Source organism: Oryx dammah, unplaced genomic scaffold (genome assembly GCF_014754425.2).
Source record: "Oryx dammah isolate SB20612 unplaced genomic scaffold, SCBI_Odam_1.1 HiC_scaffold_7, whole genome shotgun sequence".
Lineage (NCBI taxonomy): Eukaryota > Metazoa > Chordata > Mammalia > Artiodactyla > Bovidae > Oryx > Oryx dammah.
Genome location: NW_024070191.1, coordinates 42,941,629 through 42,961,808, shown reverse-complemented (window position 1 = coordinate 42,961,808; position 20,180 = coordinate 42,941,629). Strand labels below are relative to the sequence as shown.

Below are 20,180 nucleotides of genomic sequence, written 5' to 3'. Positions count from 1 at the left end.
TTGATCTGTACGCACCAATATGGTGGCCTTTAGTCACGGACACTCTTCAGCACTTGATATGAGGCTACTGCAACTGAATTGGTGATTGATTTCAATTTAAATCACCACCTAAGGCTAGTGGTTACCACATTAGATAGCACAGCTCTTGTACTCAAGCATGTCTTGCATGAACATGTGTAACACAGAGTCTATGTGGCTGAGCTGTCTTTTTTTAATCATTTGTAGAAAGTTTAAAGAAGGCACAACAGCAGACTTGTGATAGAAGTCTCCATCTGTGTTTTCCATCCAACTGAAATCTTATCATCATCCCAGAAGATGTTGAAGAGCTGAGATAGATATCTCTGGGCCTTAATAATATCAAGGCCATGAACGTGGACTACCGCTGACTGACTTAAATGAGTTTTTCACTTGAAACATGAAATGATAAATCTCTAGAGGAAACGAGTTTTTATACAGTCTCTTCCTGAACACAGAGGCACAAACTGGACCTGGGCTTCTTGAAGGCAACTCCTGGGTTTTGTTCAAATGTTCATTCTCAGGGCCCAATGCATGGTAGTTAATCAGTGAAGATTAGCAAAGTATTGGATATTAATAAAGATCAACAAACACATATTCATAAAGAGAGTTATGAGCTCAGGTTCTGAGATGGTATAAGCCAGAGTTTGTCTCCATTAGCTGTGAGGTTTCAATTTACTCAAGTGTTGCGGGAGATGCATTTTTTATTTTAAGGTATTATTTCTGGCATGCCCACATGCTCAAGAAATTTTAGTCATTCTTCTCTTTCTTCTTCTTAACATTGTTTTCATGTATAAGCAAAAATTTACAAATCTCTAAGCATTTTAAAATTTAGTCACGTCTGTCTTTTGATAATGTGACTTCTCTATATTAAAACTTAGTGAGGGAAAATAAGCTCTGTGTAGGTACAGAAAAGCTGGAATGTGCTTAGTGAAAATGATCAAATGTTACCAGTTTAAGTCATCACCAGAAAAATCTACCAAATTAGTAATGAGGCTGCTTATAAAATTTCAAAGGATTTTTTTTTTCAATTATATACAGAAACTCATTAAAATTGGCTAAGCAAAGCATTACCTAGCAGGATGTTTGGGGGGAATTTCTGTAAAGAAAAAGATAAAACATATCTTTTTATAATATCTGTGTCCATAACATAAAAATAAGAGGAGACTTCAAGGTCTCTTATATAGAGTATGTCCTCTTAAGGTGTTGCAAGCATTCTTAGAAAGTTTTGTGAATCATGCTAGCAAGTTGAGGAAAATTGCTTTTCCTCCCAAATTCAAAAAAAAAGAAAGAAATCCTATATTCCAGTACTATTCCAAAAAGTTGACTAACTTTGAATGGTTAAACTGTAGTGAAACATAAAGAGGAAGCACATGAAATAACACAGTAACCCACCTGGGGCTTCCCAGGCGACTCAGTTGTAAAGAACTTGCCTGCCATGCCTGAGACACGAGAGACGTGGGCTCCATCCCTGGGTTGGGAGGATCTCCTGGAATAGGAAATGACGTCCCACTCCCTATTCTTGCCTGGAAACTTCCATGGAAAGCGGAGCCTGGAGGGCTACAGTCCATGGGTCCATGAAGAGTCAAACATGACTGAGTGACTGAGCAGACAGCAGCTGCTGTGATTCTGCTAATAATCATGTCATAATATTTCATCCTCACAAGGTGCATATGGCCTCTCAACTCCATGAGAGAGAGACAGACAGACGAACGAGAGAAGGAGAGAGAAAGGGGCCTAAAGACAGTTGCCTTGCCAAGGTTCACATAAAAAAGTTCTCTGCAGATTTGAGGTAAAAATAAAATCTGATCACTTCTAGTTCACTCTAGTGTATTCCATTAAGCCGTAACAAAGGCAGTGTTTGATGGAAATTGTTTTCCCAATATTTGTGATTAAGAATGCATTTTCCAGCCAAAATGTGGAAACAGCCTAAATGCCCATCAACAGATGAGTGGATGGAGACAAGTGGTACCCGCACACAACGGAGAACTGCGCAGCCATAAGAAAGACTGGATAAAGCCATTTGCAGCAACATAGAGGGTCCTAGAAATTACGCATAATACTAAGTGATGGAAGTCAGATAAAGAAATATATGATATCACTTATACGTGGAATCTTAAAAAATAATACAGACAAACTTACTTACAAAACAGACTCACAGACTTCAAAAAGAAATTTTATAGTTACCAAAGGGGAGCAAGGAGGGGGAGGGGCAAATTAGGAGGTCGTGATTAAAGCAGGTCAACAGCAGAGACCTACATTACAGCATAAGGGACTCTACTCAATATTTTGTGGGTGTATGTTAGTCACTCAGTCGTGTCTGACTCTTTGTGACCCCATGGACTGTAATTTGCCAGGCTCCTCTGTCCATGGATTCTCCAGGCAAGAATACTGGAGTGGGTAGCCATTCCCTTCTCCAGGAGATCTTCCCAACCCAGGGATCGAACCCAAGGTCTCATTATTGTAAGTAAATTCTTTTGTCTGAGCCACCAAGGAAGCCCACTCAGTATCTATAATAACCTATATGGAAAAAGAATCTGAAGAAGAATGAATAGACATATAACTGAATCACTTTGTCGTACACATGAAACTAATACAACATTGCAAATCACGTATTCTCCAATAAAATTTTAAAAAGAGTTTCATGGCAAAACCAATACAATATTGTAAAGTAATTAACCTCCAGTTAAAATAAATAAATTTATATTAAATAAATAAATAAAATGCTTCCCCATTAAAAAATTAAAAAAAAAAGAAGAATGCGTTTCCCAAGATTAAAACATGTTGTGAAGGTGGTTGACTTCCCGTGAACAGTCCATAAGTGCATAACTCTCCACTCAGTGTCACAGGCCTTCAGTTCAGTTCAGTTCAGTCGCTCAGTCATGTCCGACTCCCTGCAACCCCATGAACCACAGCACGCCAGGCCTCCCTGTCCATCACCATCTCCTGAGTTCACTCAAACTCACATCCATTGAGTCCGTGATGCCATTCAGTCATCTCATCCTCTGTCGTCCCCTTCTCCTCCTACTCCCAATCCTTCCCAGCATCAGAGTCTTTTGCAATGAGTCAACTCTTTGCATGAGGTGGCCAAAGGACTGGAGTTTCAGCTTTAGCATCATTCCTTCCAAAGAAATCCCAGGGCTGATCTCCTTCAGAATGGACTGGTTGGATCTCCTTGCAGTCCAAGGGACTCTCAAGAGTCTTCTCCAACAACACAGTTCAAAAGCATCAATTCTTCGGCACTCAGATTTCTTCACAGTCCAACTCTCACATCCATACATGACCACTGGAAAAACCATAGCCTTGACTAGACAGACCTTTGTTGGCAAATTAATGTCTCTGCTTTTCAATATGCTATCTAGGTTGGTCATAACTTTTCTTCCAAGGAGTGTCTTTTAATTTCATGGCTGTAGTCACCATCTACAGTAATTTTGGAGCCCCCCAAAATAAAGTCTGACACTGTTTCCACTGTTTCCCCATCTATTTCCCATGAAGTAATGGGACCAGATGCCATGATCTTCATTTTCTGAATGTTGAGCTTTAAGCCAACTTTTTCACTCTCCACTTTCACTTTTATCAAGAGGCTTTTTAGTTCCTCTTCACTTTCTGCCATAAGGGTGGTGTCATCTGCATATCTGAGGTTATTGATATTTCTTCTGGCAATCTTGATTCCAGCTTGTGCTTCTTCCAGCCCAGCATTTCTCATGATGTACTCTGCATATATGTTAAATAAGCAGGGTGACAATATACAGCCTTGACATACTCCTTTTCCTGTTTGGAACCAGTCTGTTGTTCCATGTCCACTTCTAACTGTTGCTTCCTCACCTGCATATAGGTTTCTCAAGAGGTCTTAGCTCATGTCTATGACATGTTTCCAAAGGGATGAAAAAGAAAACTCTTAGAATTATAATGCAAATGCAACAGACACATCTCCCCTTTCTGCAGCCGGGTTGCATCCGATGACAACTGATATTCAAACCCGATTCCCTGAAAAACACAGCCAAGTCTTTATCAGTGTTTTCCTATTAATAAAATCTGGATCTAAGAAGAAACTGGAGAAGTCCTTTAAAGATCTATTGATGGGGCAGAGGTGAGAGGAGGAAGCAGTGCTGTGCATGACTGTGGTCTGCTCTAGTGCAGCTGGCAAGGTGGTCCTTTAAGAGAACTAGAAAACAGGGATTCAGTGGACTGCTTGCTATCAGAGGGGTCCTGCTTCATGGAGTGACAACTCTAAACAGTGTCAGTGTGCGGACTCCTCTCTGACAACTATTTTACTGGTCTATATTCTAAACAATAGATGTAGTTCTGATGAGATCTGGTATTTATTAAATTAGCAAACCATCTGCTCCATCTGTCGAACTCTGTTATGCAGCCATCCCCAGAAACACACAAATCCGACTACAAGCTTTAGTTTCGCTAGTATTTCAGAGTAGCTCAAAATCCTCTGAGCTCAGAAAGGCTGCAATCCATGCGCCTGTAGCACTACCTTTTTTAATGTAAACAACAGCTTGTAGGTGGACAAGGAGAGCAACGTGATCATACAGATGCATGGGCCGAGAATCTGTCACACAGAGCGAAGTGAGTCAGAGAGAGGGAAAAACAGAGTATATTAATGCATCTACGTGGAGTCTGGAAAGGTGATACTGATGAGCCCATCTGCAAGGCAGGAGTAGCGATGCAGACGCAGAGTGGACGTGCGCATGGGAAGCGGGGAGGAGGGGGAATGGGAGCCTGGGCCTGACACACGCACACCATCGTGCCACACGGCTCGTCGGAGGCCGTTACACAGCACAGGAGCCCAGCTCAGAGCTCCGTGATGGCCTGCAGGGGTGGGGCTTGGAGGCCGTGGGGCGGGGCGCCAGGGGGCGGGGACACGTGTATAGAGGTGGCTGATTCCCTTTGCTGTTCAGCAGAAACGGACACAGCACTGTGAACAACTACGTCCCAAACTCGAGGAGACTCAGTTCTGCGGTTCTGTGCGGCCTCTTGCCGGTCTGGCCTGTGAGGGATGGGCCAGGCGCTCTGTGCAGGTGAGCTCCGTTGACCCTTGTCAGCGGCTGCCTAGGTGACGCGGCCTGTCCTGGGCGCCTTCGCGTCCCCGCCTCCTTCTCCCACCCCGATAAGCCCCCAAAGCCCACGGACCCTCACACCCTCACACCGCTGTCTCCGCGCCTGCTTCCGGTGGCCCCAAACGAGAACCCAGCTCAACGATCTTATGGTGAGTCTGCCGAGGACCACTCCCACCCCGGGGCAGGACAGGGGCATGCGTGGGGCCTCGCCGTCTGCAGTCCCGCTGCGGGTTTCCGCTCAGCGGAACCTGCGGGGAGATGTCTGATGCGGAGAGAAAAGCACCTTAGAGGGAAGAGACGTGGGGGTCACGGTGTCCCCCTGGGCTGCAACCTCGGAGGGAACATGCCTAGAAAGGGGCTCGTGTCAGAGTGGCAACCCATCACCTCCTAAACCTCCAGGTGAGAAGGTTGCGCTAGTTCTCTGCTCTGCCTGCAAAACACTTGGCAACTGTTTTGCTTTTCTTCTTTTTCCAAACACTATAGCTTCCCAGGCCCTGGCTGTATAACAAATCAAAATCCCTGGATGTAGGAAACATATATATATATATATATATATATATATATATATATATATATGTAGGAAATATATTTAGGATATATAATAGGATATATTTGCAGGATATATGGGCCTTCCAGGTGGTTAAGTGGTAAAGAATCGCATGTCCAGTCCCTGAATCAGAAAGATCCCCTGGAGGAGGGCATGGCAACCCACTCCAGTATTCTTGCTTAGAGAACTGCATGGACAGAGAAACCTGGTGAGCTACAGTCCATTGCAAAGAGTCAAGACATGACTGGATGACTAAACAGCAGCAGCAGCAGCAGTAGGATATACAATAAATCAGAATCCCTGGATGTATATATATTAATACATATAGAAATATATTTAAATAAGCATAAATGCACATATTTTAAATATACTTAAATAAATATAAATATATATATATAAATATATGGATATACTTTTCAATCCATATAAAATATATGAATATATATTTATACATATAAAATATATACATATTTAAGGCTCCAACTGCAATTCTAACACACAACCATAAATGACCACAGAAATGGAATATGGAAAATGACCTGATGTGATAAAACCAAATAAGTCATTCCTTCTTTGCTCTTAATCAGCTGTCTCTGATCAGAATTCAGGAAGGACATCCAAATTCTTAATAAATTAATTGCAGCCTCCAAGGGTATGGATTGTTTATCTGTCAAAATGGGCCTCCCCTCAAAACAAATGTTTCTCTGTCATGATGGGGAATGACCAAGAATTCTCAAGCACTGAATGGACATCCAATGATGTCCACTCTCTCCCATGACTATGCACCCAGGAAACACGTCTTTCCAGGAGGAAAGAGAGGGAAATCTGAAGGTTTAGCTTCCGGCTTGGGGCCAGATGCTATTCTGTGTGTCCCAGTCCCTGCCCTCCTGAACTCTCCCTAACTACAACTCATGTTGCCTGCAAGAGGGGCATGTGTGTGCAGAAGGAATTGTCCCCCACCTGCAATTACACCCTTAGAGGCTTGAAGTCAATACTGCAGTGTTACTTGGGCAGCAGTGATTGGTCAAAGACTCCATCGGTGCACAGCTGCACTATTAACTCAGGGCACGATTCACAAATGACTCTTTTCCTATTGTAACGGCTGACAGAGACCTGGAGATGAACCCAGTCCTTCAGAGAAAAGCTGGTCTTAGGCCAAAGGGCTGGCTAAAATCTCAGGCAGGACATAAATAAAGAAATGAACAAAAATAAATAAAACCTTTATATAAGTCAATATAAATATATTCTCTCTCTCCATATATATATTATATTGTATATATATGCATATCTAGTTAGGCTTATATACAGATATATAACATCTTTAAATATATATATAGATATAGCTATACAGAAAGAACAAGTGGATGGAATCAAAATATATCCAGAGAGGATTCCATACTGGCTTATCAATATTTTCAGTTCCGCTATATTAAAGTTTAGTGTTTAAGTTAGAGAGACCTGGGTCTGAATAATGGCTCATCACCTAACTGATCATGTGTCTTCTCTGAGCCTCAGTCAAAGCAGGGCAATAGTATCTTTAGGTGTCAGAAAGAATAAGTAAAATCTTTCACATAGATATCTTACCTCAAGATAAGGTAAAACGTTTTGTCTTGCTTCTGTCTATAGGAAGCATTTTCTTAAGTTTAATCATCCAGTTCAAATAAATTTAGCCCAAACAACATTATTTATCATAAAAACCATAATAGGAGGCTTTAACCAAAATCGCATGGAATTATGCAACCCAATTTTGCAGCTCTATTATTGGTGCAACTTTAGAAAATTTCATTTAGAAGCAAATGCGTGGAAATAACATAGCAATCTAGAGATCATACGAACACAAAGCTGATGCTTTAGAGTCATATTTCACCGCCCCTCCTTGTGTTCACACACACACCCCCACAGCGCGGCATGGGAGCCCTGGAAACCCCTCCCTGCCCTCATGCCAATGACTCTTTGCTGGCCATTCTTACTGTTTAATGGTTGCTGAGCTCCGGGTAATAATCGCCAGCTTTCTGCCCCCTACCCCGACCGCCCCCTGCTGCAAAGATCTCATCTATTCAGAGGAGCGTAATTGCAGAGCTGTTGAGACAGAGAAGCAATCGCTTCCTCTCACCACTGTTGTGGGCCTCCAGCTGGGAGGCGGAGTTGACAGCAACCTTGCAGAGGGAACAGTACAGCAGTCTCTTCGCCTTCTCTTCCTCCGTCTCCGTGGAAGGACAGGAGCTGTTGCCGCTGGCTGTGGTGGGGCTCTTCTCCACTTTAGAGGTGATCTCCGTTGTCATAACACTGCTTTTGCGAATTTCCACAGTTGTCGTCGTTGATATTGCTGGTGTCCCTGTGGTACTATCTGCAGTCAAAATAGCACAGGAGAAAAGGCAAAGAGAGTGGCATTATCTTTCCCTATTTGAAAACGCATCCCCGACATTGCACTCTGGGAATAATGAGAAGAGCGACTAGCCCCGACCCCCTGTCGACCACGCCGCAATCATCTCCTGAGGAAACGACACGGACGCACACTTACAATTGTGTCTATCGATAGAACACATTGGGACAATTCTTGAAAATACATACAAATAGGCTTTACCATGCTTCCTCGAGGTACATAAACATGCTCAAAGTTCTCCTGTTGGCGTGCGGCCTTACTAAAACATTCTTTACAGTGCACTGTGCTTTGAATATGCCTCCTGAGATGGCTTTAAAAAATACGATGGAGAGTAAATGCGTCTAAGCTATGTTCACTTCTCTTTACTACTTGTCTTTCTCTTTTCCTCTACGTCTCTTTCTTTAAAACAAAATAGGTAAAATAGAGCTTCCCTGGTGGTCCCCTGGTTAAGAAACCGCCTTGCAACGCAGGGGACACTGGTCCAATCCCTGGTCTGGGAAGATCCCACGTGCCGGGGCACCCGAGCCTGTGTGCCGTGACTGCTGAGCCTACATCCTTCAACGACTGAAGCCTGTACGCCCTAAGGCCGTGCCCCAGAACAAGCGACGCCACCGCAGTGAGAAGCGCACAGACTGCACCTAGAGAGTAGCCCCCACTCCGCGAAGCTGGAGAAAGCCCGTGTGCAGCGTCAAAGACCCAGAGCAGTCAAACACAAATAAAATGAAATAAAATCACAGCCAAGACCCTTTTAAAAAGTTGGTTGTGGTCCTTTGCGTGCTTGTGCAAAATATATGGGAAGTAAAGAACCCTGATGTCACACTGCTTTGTCAAGATCAAGGGTTTATAAAATTCTTGCCTTATTTACAAAGAGCTGTATGTTCAACAAATACAAAAATCATCCATATACAAACAAGACGAATTCTAATCTGGCATATTTATTAAGCATATGCCCTGCAGCGGGATGAGTTCAGGGAGTGTGTGACACAACAGTATTCAAACACCAATGGCGACTCTTCATATGGGATTCACAGACTGGTCACATCATGTTAATGTCCCCGCTTTCAAGAGCATGATAACCAGGAAGGCTTTGATGCACTGCAACCCTACAACCCTTCTGGCTCTGAAGTCTGACTCTAAATCTGGAGAGGTCAACCTTCAAAGTGAGCCTTGTCTTAGCTTCTTGGGTAGACACAGCTCCCAACCCAAATAGGCTGGTTAACATAGGGTGAGCGATGTCTGCCAGATCCAGCATGAATTGCAAATGTGCTCCAGGCCCTGTGCTTTCTATTTTTATATTCCCTTTTCACTGCCTCCTGGCTGGCTAACTCTTAACCTCCTACTCAAAATATTCCCAGGCAGCCTCTCCAGCCACAGCTACTTTTGGAGTTGTCCCTCCTCCCACAGGTTGCCATGCTCACTATCCAATGCCGCCCTAAACACGGCATGGTAAATGGAGTGAGCAGTGGCTATAAAGGACAGTGGTACCCGCAGTGAGGGGCTGTCCTCATAAAATGTAGTTCTTGTTCATTTCTGTTACCAACAAGCCTTTGAACTTGGATTTTCACTTTGATCTGGAGAGAGAGGTGGGAATATGGATAAGGCTGGTTACGGCTTCTTTCCCAAATATGGCACGGAAACACTAGTCAGTCAGAAGAAAGATGGGTTCTTGCTGTTTTTCATTAATTAATTTTTATTAAAAATTTTGAACTATAATTGATTTACAGTTTCAGGTATACACAAAGTGATTCTGCAATATACATATATATATATTTAGCTATTATATATCTACATATGTGTGAGTGTATATGCACACACACACACATATATATATATATATATACATACGCATATTATATATGTATGTATGTGAATATATTCTTTTTCAGGCTCTTTTCCATTATAGAGGATGCTGAGGGATATTGAATAGAACAATTTATCTGGACCTTCCCTTTGCCCTGACCCTTCATATACTTTTAACCACTTATTCAGCCATAATGCCATTAAGGTCCCCTACAGTATCATGGAGAACATCTTATAACCATGTTAGAAAAAATAATCATAGTGCCATCACCAGTTTTTCTCATGGCAAGAGAAAAATAAATAAAATTAACTAACACCAATTTTGGCCACAAGAATGCATTACCTTGAACACTGAAAGGCCCACTTCCTGACTAGTCTTTACTTGTCTTCTAAGGTACCAATATTAAAATATCAGAAATTAGAAAATTTAGAAAATTTCATATCCTAAAAGATGACCCTGTTAAAGTGCTGCACTCAATATGCCAGCAAATTTAGAAAATTCAGCAGTGGCCACAGGAAAAGGTCAGTTTTCATTCCAATCACAAAGAAAGGCAATGCCAAAGAATGTTCAAACTACCGCACAATTGCACTCATCTCACACACTAGCAAAGTAATGTTCAAAATTCTCCAAGCTAGGCTTCAACAGTACATGAATCGAACTTCCAGATGTTCAAGCTGGATTTAGAAAAGGCATCCAGAGATCAAGTTGCCGACATCCATTGCATCATAGAAAAAATAAGAGATTTCCAGAAAAAATCTACTTCTGCTTCATTGACTATGCTAAAGCTCTTGACTGTGTGGATCACAAACTGTGGAAAATTCTTAAAGAGATGGGAATGCCAGACCACCATACCTGCCTCCTGAGAAACCTGTATACAGGTCAAGAAGCAACAGTTAGAACTGGACATGGAACAACAGACTGGTTCCAAATTGGGAAAGGAGTAGATCAAGACTACATTGTCACCCTGCTAATTTAACTTATATGCAGAGTACATCATGAGAAATGCCGCACTGGATGAAACACAAGCTGGAATCAAGATTGCTGGGAGAAGTGTCAATAACCTCAAATATGCAGATGACACCAGCCTTATGGCAGAAAGTGAAGAGGAACTAAAGAGCCTCTTGATGAAAGTGAAAGAGGAGAGTGAAAAAGCTGGCTTAAAGCTCAACATTCAGAAAACGAAGATCATGGCATCCAGTCTCATCACTTTCTGGCAAATAGATGGGGAAGCAATGGAAACAGTGACAGACTTTATTTTCTTGGGCCCCCAAATCACCTCAGATGGTTGACTGCAGCCATGAAATTAAAAGACACTTGCTCCTTGGAAGAAAGCTATGACCAATTTAGACAGCATATTGAAAAGCAGAGACATTACTCTGCCAACATCTGTCTATGCAAAGCTATGGTGTTTCCAGTAGTTGTGTATGGATGTGAGAGTTGGACCATAAAGAAAGGAGAGTATCAAAGCATTAATGCTTTTGAACTGTGGTGTTAGAGAAGACTCTTGAGAGTCCCTTCAACTGCAAGGAGATCCAACCAGTCCATCCTAAAGGAAATCAGTCCTAAATATTCCTTGGAAGGACTGATGCTGAAGCTGAAGCTCCAATACTTTGGCACCTGATGTGAAGAGTCTACTCATTAGAAAAGACCCTGATGCTGGGAAAGACTGAAGGCAGGAGGAGAAGGGGACGACAGAGGATAAGATGTTTGGATGGTATCACCGACTCGATGGAGATGAGTTTGAGCAAACTTTGGGAGATGGTGAAGGACAGGGAAACCTGGAATGCTGCAGTCCATGGGGTTGCAAAGAGCAGACATCACTGAGCAACTAAACAACATCAACTGTTCATGGGGTTTTCAAGGCAGGAATGCGGATGTGGTTTGCCATTCCCTTCTCCAGTGGACCATGTTTTGTCAGAACTCTCCACTGTGCTCCGTCAATCTTGGGTGGCCCTACATGGCACAGCATTATCCCCAGAGGATAAAGTACATTTATATCAAGAATGTCAAAGGTTAGAGACTCCAGACCATCTATGGCTTGGGCTTAGTAAAATGTTAATGTGTCTTAAGGGAAGTCCCTTGTACGAGACAGGCTCAGGGCAATCAGGATCTAAATACTTAATTTCTGGCACTTAATTCCCTTGTGGCTCAAATGGTAAAAATCTGCCTGCAATGCAAAAGACCCGAACTTGATGCCTGGGTTGGGAAGATCCCCTGGAGAAGGAAATGCAACTTCTCCAGTATCTTTGTCGGGAGAATTCCATGGAGAGAGGAGCCCTGCCATCCACTGGGTCTCAGAGTCGGCCTCAACTGAACGACTAACACTTTCACTTAACCTTGTTACATTTTGTAGGCCACTTAGCTGAACAAAGATCTGTTATTAATGTTAATATTTTCTCAAGATTAAGGTTAGTTTGAGTGAAATACAGTCATGTTTTTCACTTTAAATTTAATATATAGATCTTGAGTCCACAAAGGTAAAAGTATTATTAATTTATAACAAGATAGGAATTTTTCAGTTACTGTTAATTTCCCAGTAGTAAAGAGGACTTTTTTTTAACAAGTAAGGTAAATATATTTTAAGATCAAACCATAAAGGAACCAACTATTCTATTTAGATGGCCCTTGGTTTCTGCATCCATTTAAAAATATTAAAAAAATAATTCCAGAAACTTCCAGAAAACACAATTTTTCTGTGGGAAGGTGATTATTTACATACCATTTACATTGTATTCGCAACGATTTACATAATGTTACACAGTTTTAGGTATTAGAAGTAATCCGAGACGATGTAAAGTAAATGGGAGGATGTGTGTAGGTTATGTGCAACTGCTACCTCATGTTACAGAAGCACTTGAGCATCCGTAGACTGTGGCATCTACAGGGCTTCCGGAACCATTTCCCCAGGAATGTCAACAGATGACTGCACAGTGCGTAGACAATGGCGTATAGCCAAGCCATTTTCTTCCGTATGGAAGATTGAATTACCAGTCATGCATGATACCTATCCACTCATTGAAATAAGATTTCGTATCATTGACCAGGTTAATAACAGACACTCTTGCTAGGATGTGATGAGACTTATCCCCGTGATATTCTTCCCCAAACTCGTGACCCCTGTCTAACCATGGGAAAAGCATAAACAAACCCAAATTCAATGACATTTACACAATTCTTGATCAAGAGTCCTCAAAAATGTCTAGGTCAACAAAACAAGAAATCTGAAAAACTGTCATGGTCCAGACAAGTCTAAGGACTCAGGATGTCTAAATATAACCTGGTGTCCTGGTTGGAATCCTGGGGCAAAAAGAAAAAAGGAACATTAGGTAAAAAATTTAGGAAATTCAAAGGAAGTATGGAATCTAGTAAAAGCAATGTATTGGTTATGGTTCTCTAGCTTTAACAAATGTACCACAATAATGTGAGATGCTAATAACAAGGAAAACTTAACAGCATATACTGGAACCCTCTGTAGTATTCTTGTACCTCTTTTGTAAATTTAAAGCTAGTCTTAAAATGAAAGTTTATTGATAAAAAAGAACTAGAAGCAGTCAGTTACTTTGTAGAATCACAGCAGTGATCTCGGTGGTTACATGCTACAACTTTTTTGATTTTTAGATGAGGAAATTTCCATAAAACTGGGACTTGACGTTGCATCTCCCACTTCCAAATCCTTATTTCAGGTCCAAACTGTTATTCTATGTTGCAGTGATTCATGTATCAACATTTTTTGAGCTGCTGTTTTGCACTAGGTTCTACCTAAGCCACTGGAGACGGGAAGGATAATATATGTCCCTTACGTGGTTCATGAGACATCCCATAATGATCTGAAATAACAGTAATAAATAAAGCAGCCCTTCTTCCATCCATTTTGTCCATTCATATACCCTTGCATTTATACTTGACATAAAAATGCATTCAATAAATATTTATTCAAAGAAAACAATGAATGAATAAATGAAGAAATGAATGAGCAAGACACAATTATAGCTAAAGACGGCAGAAGCAATGTTAAAGCAGTTATACATTCTAATACACTCGTCATCATAAAAACTAAGAGGGTAAATTAGGAGTTCAGGACTAACTTTTATACATTGCTCTGTATAAAATAAACAACCATCAAGGACCTACTCTATAACACAGGGAATTATATGCAATATTGTCTAATAACCTTATAAAAGAAAAGAATCTGAAAAAGAATACACACACACACATGAATCATTTTGATGTATGTCTGAAACTAAAACACCATTATAAATCAACTATATTTCAATTAAAAAATAAAACAAACATAGGCATACCTTCTTTCTCCCCACCTTAGAGAAGAAATTGGGGTATGGAGAGTTTTGGGAACTTGCCCAGTGCCAAAGCTGCCAGCTGTAGGGCAACGATTTGAACTCAGCCTGGCTCAGAAGCACATATTCTTTTTGCTAAAATTTTGGATTTTCTTCATAAAAAAAGAACTGGTCACATTCCTTCAGTTTATTCCAATTGGTCATGATTTATTATGATTGTTGGAAGATAGCATCTTAAAAATTTGACTTCAAAAGAAACAAAACAAGGCCCGAGCTAGAGTCAATCACGTATGTCCAATCCTCCATTCATGCTAACACATTAAGTGGTTGGAGTCCATTTAGGGGGAGGGGAGAGAAGGAAAACCTACAGTTTTCAAACAATGTCTTCTGCAAAGTGATAAGAGTAACCCACAGGCCCTCCTTATTGTAAACTTTTCCCTTTTTTCCCCAAACGATGTGAAACTAGAATCATGATTCACTTTTCTTAACGTTTCCCAGGGGCTGATTCAGATTTCTTTGCACTGTTCTACCAGTGATCCTCTAGGAACGATATATGTGACAGGGAGTCGAAAGTAACGGGTGTGCTTTAGTGGGAAGGCAAGGTTTGAGATTGTATGGGTTTGCATTTCTGTGCTGTTTTTCTGCCAACGCCCTGAAGCAAATATTCATTATAACTGTCACTGTTTGGCTTTGGCATCAAAACAGATTGCTAATACTTTGTGGAATGGTGCTCTCGTGGAGGATGAAAGGAAACGTGTCAGTATTCAGAGTGGCCCATTTTGGCCCTCATTCTTGCATAAAACACTAGAAATACCTTTTAAAACATTTCATAAAGCATAAGAAAAGATTCCAGAAAATAATAACTTGAATTCTAGATAATAAAATAGAGCGGCCAACTTACATGGTCTGGGTAAGGAAAGTATTTTCCTAGTTACAGATCTCATGATCCAACTCAGAGAAGCAGAGGTAAGTTATGGAAATTTCCTTCCAGGTAACAGAAATGTATGCATGCATGCTCAGTTGCTCAGTCATGTCCGACTATTGGCGACCCCATGGACCGTAGCCTGCCAGGCTCCTCCATCCATGGGACTCTCCAGGCAAGAATACTGGAGTGGGTTGCCATTTCCTCCTCCAGGGATAATTCTCGACCCAGGGATCAAAGGCATATCTCCCGCATTGGCAAGCAGATTCTTTACCACTGAGCCACCTGGGAAGCCCTGACAAATTAATACTATGACCCAAAGATTCTCAGCATGTTTTCTGGCACTCTGAAGACTCAGAATGATATTCAATTTATTTCCTTCTTGTTTGTGAGAATTTAAGTCTCAACCAGGCTTGCAAGCAAGTGAGGGGAACAGCTGCTTCCTCTTAAATATGCTGACATTCTGAAGTATAAAAAGGTGTTTCGTGACCAAAAAAATAAAAGCACACACACACACATGCAAGCTTTTAGAAATTATTACTGGCAGTTGTTTCTTTCCTCTGGATTTTACCTCATTTAACCACCATCATCTGGGCAGCACCACCCTCTTAGACACGGGCAGGAATGGGCCCTGCACTGAGCTCTGTACTTTTGGGGGCTCCACACATCACAAGCCACGGAAACAAAAGTCTATTTTTGTATTTTTTGATCTTATGAAAAACACTGTTTTCAAGTTTGATAACCAACTAAGCAAATGGGAATATTAATTAGAAAGGGAAGTGAGAACTGGACTGGGTGCCCCAAAGGCCAGAGTACAGAGTCAGAGAATTCACAAGTGTGTGTGAGTGCATGCGTGTAGAGGTTTATGATCATGTGTCTATGTGTGTATATTGTGTCTATGTGTGTGAACATGTGTATGTGTGTACACGTATGTTTTGTGTGTGCATATATGTCTATGTATGTATGTTTTGTGTGTGCATGTGTGTCTATGTGTGTGTGTATGTTTTGTGTGTGCATACGCAGTTTTGTGTGTCTATGTGCAGGTGTGGTTCTGTGTGTTGAGGTAAAAGATCACAGCCTCTCTCTGGAAACCAGAGAAAGAGGCTTGTTTTCAAAACACCAAATGACGTCAAGTCACCAAATGTGAGTCTACACAGAAAAGTCCCCCCAGATATTGCCTCCCTATCTGAGGAGGAAATGCTTCAGATTGGCTGGAAATCCTGAGCCCACAAAATGAGGTTGGGGAGAAAGGTTGCCTCCCCACTGGGCTCCCAGATTTGAGTGGGTCCAGGTACCACCCGAGGGCTTCCCTGGTGGCTCAGCAGGTAGAGAATCCACCTGCACTGAGGGAGACCTGGGTTTGATTCCTGGGTTGGGAAGATCCCCTGGAGAAGCGAAAGGCTACCCACTCCAGTATTCTGGCCTGGAGAATTCCACAGACTGTATAGTCCACAGGGTCACAAAGAGTTGGACACGACAAAGAGACTTTCATTTTCAGTTGCCACCTGAAGGGCTGACTTAAGGGACAGTGTCTGCCCTGTTCCTGCGCATCTGTGCTACTTGGCAGGGCTGAGCTGACTCAGGTAGGGAGAGCCCTTGACCTTCAGGTCACAAGGGCAATCCTTGGATACAGCCTACGGGGCTGCCAGCGATGTTTGAGGTACCTTGTAAGCACTGAACTGTATGGTGTATGGTTTCCATTTGAGCTCTTGACTTGGTCCTGAAACTTTTCGGGTGGGCTTGATTTAATCCTCCTGTGTTAGACCCTGTGTTAATCACTGGATGTTAAAAGGTAAAAAATGACATTATTTGTGGACCAGAGCAAACAGGCTGCATACCATGAGAGGGAAGAGAACAATGGATTTGCTGTCTTTGAAGAGGTCGAGGAGACATCTCCAGAAAATAATAGAGAAATACTTGCACTTCAAATTCTAACTTTACCACACCTCCAAAGGCCTGCTACTTGGAAGTGTCATGCATAAAAACGATCCACTGTCCTTTTTAACGAAGTCCTATAGAGGCCTGATTAAAGCCCTTACTGCCCCAAGGATCAGGTGAGTAATTATTTCTACCTTCACATCGTCTGAACTGGAGTTTCCAAGTCTTGTGTGCATCAGAAACGCTAGATAGGCAAGTGATTTCAAAAACTTAAGAAACCCTAGAAATATCTCACTGCAACTTCTGAGATGTTTCCCGAAGCTGCTTAATCTATGACTGCTTGAGGCAATTACATCAACAGTGGATTCAGACTCAGTGATCCTGGCTACTGACCTGCTGAACTAACCTTGGGTTGGGCACACCAGATGCAGATTAGAACATCAATTGTTCTGCTGAAAAGTATTTGAGAGAGAGCCTGTTAAAAGAAATAGCTTATCCAACTTCTGAATTTCCCTCTTGAAACCAGGACCATTTCATGGAGACTGGACACCATGTGAATCATGTGATTTGAGAAGATACTGTTAGATTGCTTTAATTTCAAAGAAAAATTTTTCATGAATTCAGGATATTCTTATCGCTGACAGCAATTTGGGAAGAAGAAGGCTAGAGAGTCAGGTTGCCAGGTTAGTAAATGATTGCAGAAGCTCTCAAAAGGAGGAGGTGATCAAAACTGGATCAAAGGATGCTTGAGCTGGAGAGGCAGCAGAGAGATGGAGAGTGGCAGGAGGAATAGGCCAAGAAGAAGGGAGACCAGAGGCTCCAGAAGCAGAAGGAAGGCAGCAGGACACCCCCAGGCCCCAGGCAGTGACCCAGGGCCCAACAGCTGGCCAACCGGAGCGGAGACTTACTCTGTATCCTCAGCCTCAAATGTCCTTGATCTCAAAATGGATGTCTCTAGTTTAGTTCTTTGTTTAAATTTTATATTGGAGTTGTTGGAGAAGGAAATGGCAACCCACTCCAGTATTCTTGCCTGGAGAATCCCATGGCCGGAGGAGCTTGGTGGGCTACAGTCCATGGGTCGCAAAGAGACACGACTGAGCGACTTCACTTCACTCACTTTACAGTAGATTGTATATTGGAATATAGTTGATTGTACAGTAGAGTATACTTGATTGTATATTAGAGTATAGTTGACTGTATATTGGAGTACAGTTGGCTTCCTTGGTGGCTCAGATGTTAAAGAATCTGCCTGCAATGTGGTAGACCCAGGTTCCATTCCTGGTGGGGAATGGCCACCTGCTCCAGTATTCTTTCCTGGAGGGTCCCATGGACAGAGGAGCCTGGAATGTTACAGTCCATGAAGTCACAACTGAGCAACTAACACCTTCACACTTTCCTAGTTGATTAACAATGTTGTGTTAGTTTCAGGTACACAGTCAAGTAATCCAGTCACACATACGCATGTTGATATATGTGTCTATTCTTTTCAAACTCTGTTCTCATTTAGGTTGCCAAATTCAAACTTAAATTGAAGAAAGTAGAGAAAAACACTAGGCCATTCAGATATGACCTAAATCAAATCCCTTATGATTATACAGTGGAAGTGAGAAATAGATTTAAGGGCCTAGATCTGATAGACAGAGTGCCTGATGAACTATGGACTGAGGTTCGTGACATTGTACAGGAGACAGGGATCAAGACCATCCCCATGGAAAAGAAATGCAAAAAAGCAAAGTGGCTGTCTGAGGAGGCCTTACAAATAGCTGTGAAAAGAAGAGAAGAGAAAAGGAAAGATATAAGCATCTGAATGCAGAGTTCCAAAGAATAGCAAGAAGAGACAAGAAAGCCTTCCTTTGCGATCAATGCAAAGAAATAGAGGAAAACAACAGAATGGGAAAGACTAGAGATCACTTCAAGAAAATTAGAGATACCAAGGGAAAATTTCATGCAAAGATGGGCTCGATAAAGGACAGAAATGGTATGGACCTAACAGAAGCAGAAGACATTAAGAAGAGGTGGAAAGAATACACAGAAGAACTGTACAAAAAAGATCTTCACAACCAAGATAAGCCAGACATCCTGGAATGTGAATTCCAGTTGGCCTTAGAAAGCACCACTACAAACAAAGCTAGTGGAGGTGATGGAACTCCAGTTGAGTGATTTCAAATCCTGAGAGATGATGCTGTGAAAGTGCTGCACTCAATAGGCCAGCAAATTTGGAGAAGTCAGCAGTGGCTACAGCACTGGAAAAGGTCCGTTTTCATTCCAATCCCAAAGAAAGGCAATGCCAAAAAATGCTCAAACTACCACACAGTTGCACTCATCTCACACACTAGCAAAATAATGCTCAAAGTTCTCCAAGCCAGGCTTCAGCAATATGTGAACCATGAACTTCCAGATGTTCAAGCTGGTTTTAGAAAAGGCAGAGGAAGCAGAGATCAAATTGCCAACATCCGCTGGATCATTGAAAAAGCAAGAGAGTTCCAGAAAAACATCTATTTCTGCTTTATTGACTATGCCAAAGCCTTTGACTGTGTGGATCACAATAAACTGTGGAAAATTCTGAGAGAGATGGGAATACCAGACCGCCTGACCTGCCTCTCAAGAAACCTGTATTCAGGTCAGGAAGCAACAGTTAGAACTGGACACGGAACAACAGACTGATTCCAAATAGGAAAAGGAGTACGTCAAGACTGTATATTGTCACCCTGCTTATTTAACTTCTATGCAGAGTACATCATGAGAAATGCTGGGCTGGAAGAAGCACATGGGGGAATCAAGACTGCTGGGAGAAATATCAATGACCTCACATATGCAGATGACACCACCCTTATGGCCGAAAGTGAAGAGGAACTAAAAAGCCTCTTAATAAAAGTGAAAGAGGAGAGTGAAAAAGTTGGCTTAAAGCTCAACATTCAGAAAATGAAGATCATGGCATCTGGTCCCATCACTTCAAGGCAAATAGATGGGGAAACAGTGTCAGACGTTGTTTTTGGGGGGCTCCAAAATCACTGCAGATGGTGACTGCAGCCATGAAATTAAAAGACGCTTACTCCTTGAAAGGAAAGTTATTACCAAGCTAGACAGCATACTAAAAAAGCAGAGACATTACTTTGCCAACAAAGGTCCGTCTAGTCAAGGCTATGGTTTTTCCAGTGGTCATGTATGGATGTGAGAGTTGGACTGTGAAGAAAGCTGAGCACTGAAGAATTGATGCTTTCGAACTGTGGTGTTGGAGAACTCTTGAGAGTCCCTTGGACTGCAAGGAAA

General features: G+C 42.0%; 1 protein-coding gene across 2 annotated transcripts in view; it reads right to left on the bottom strand.

Annotated features, from left to right (window-relative positions):
• The window catches only part of ZNF385D (zinc finger protein 385D), a 354,021-nt gene that overhangs the window by 16,272 nt on the left and 317,569 nt on the right, over positions 1-20,180 (bottom strand). For both annotated transcript variants that reach the window (XM_040243011.1, XM_040243010.1), the window contains one exon: positions 7,745-7,978. In XM_040243011.1, coding sequence (XP_040098945.1) covers positions 7,745-7,978 — 234 coding nt within the window. The remainder of the gene's footprint in view (positions 1-7,744; positions 7,979-20,180) is intronic.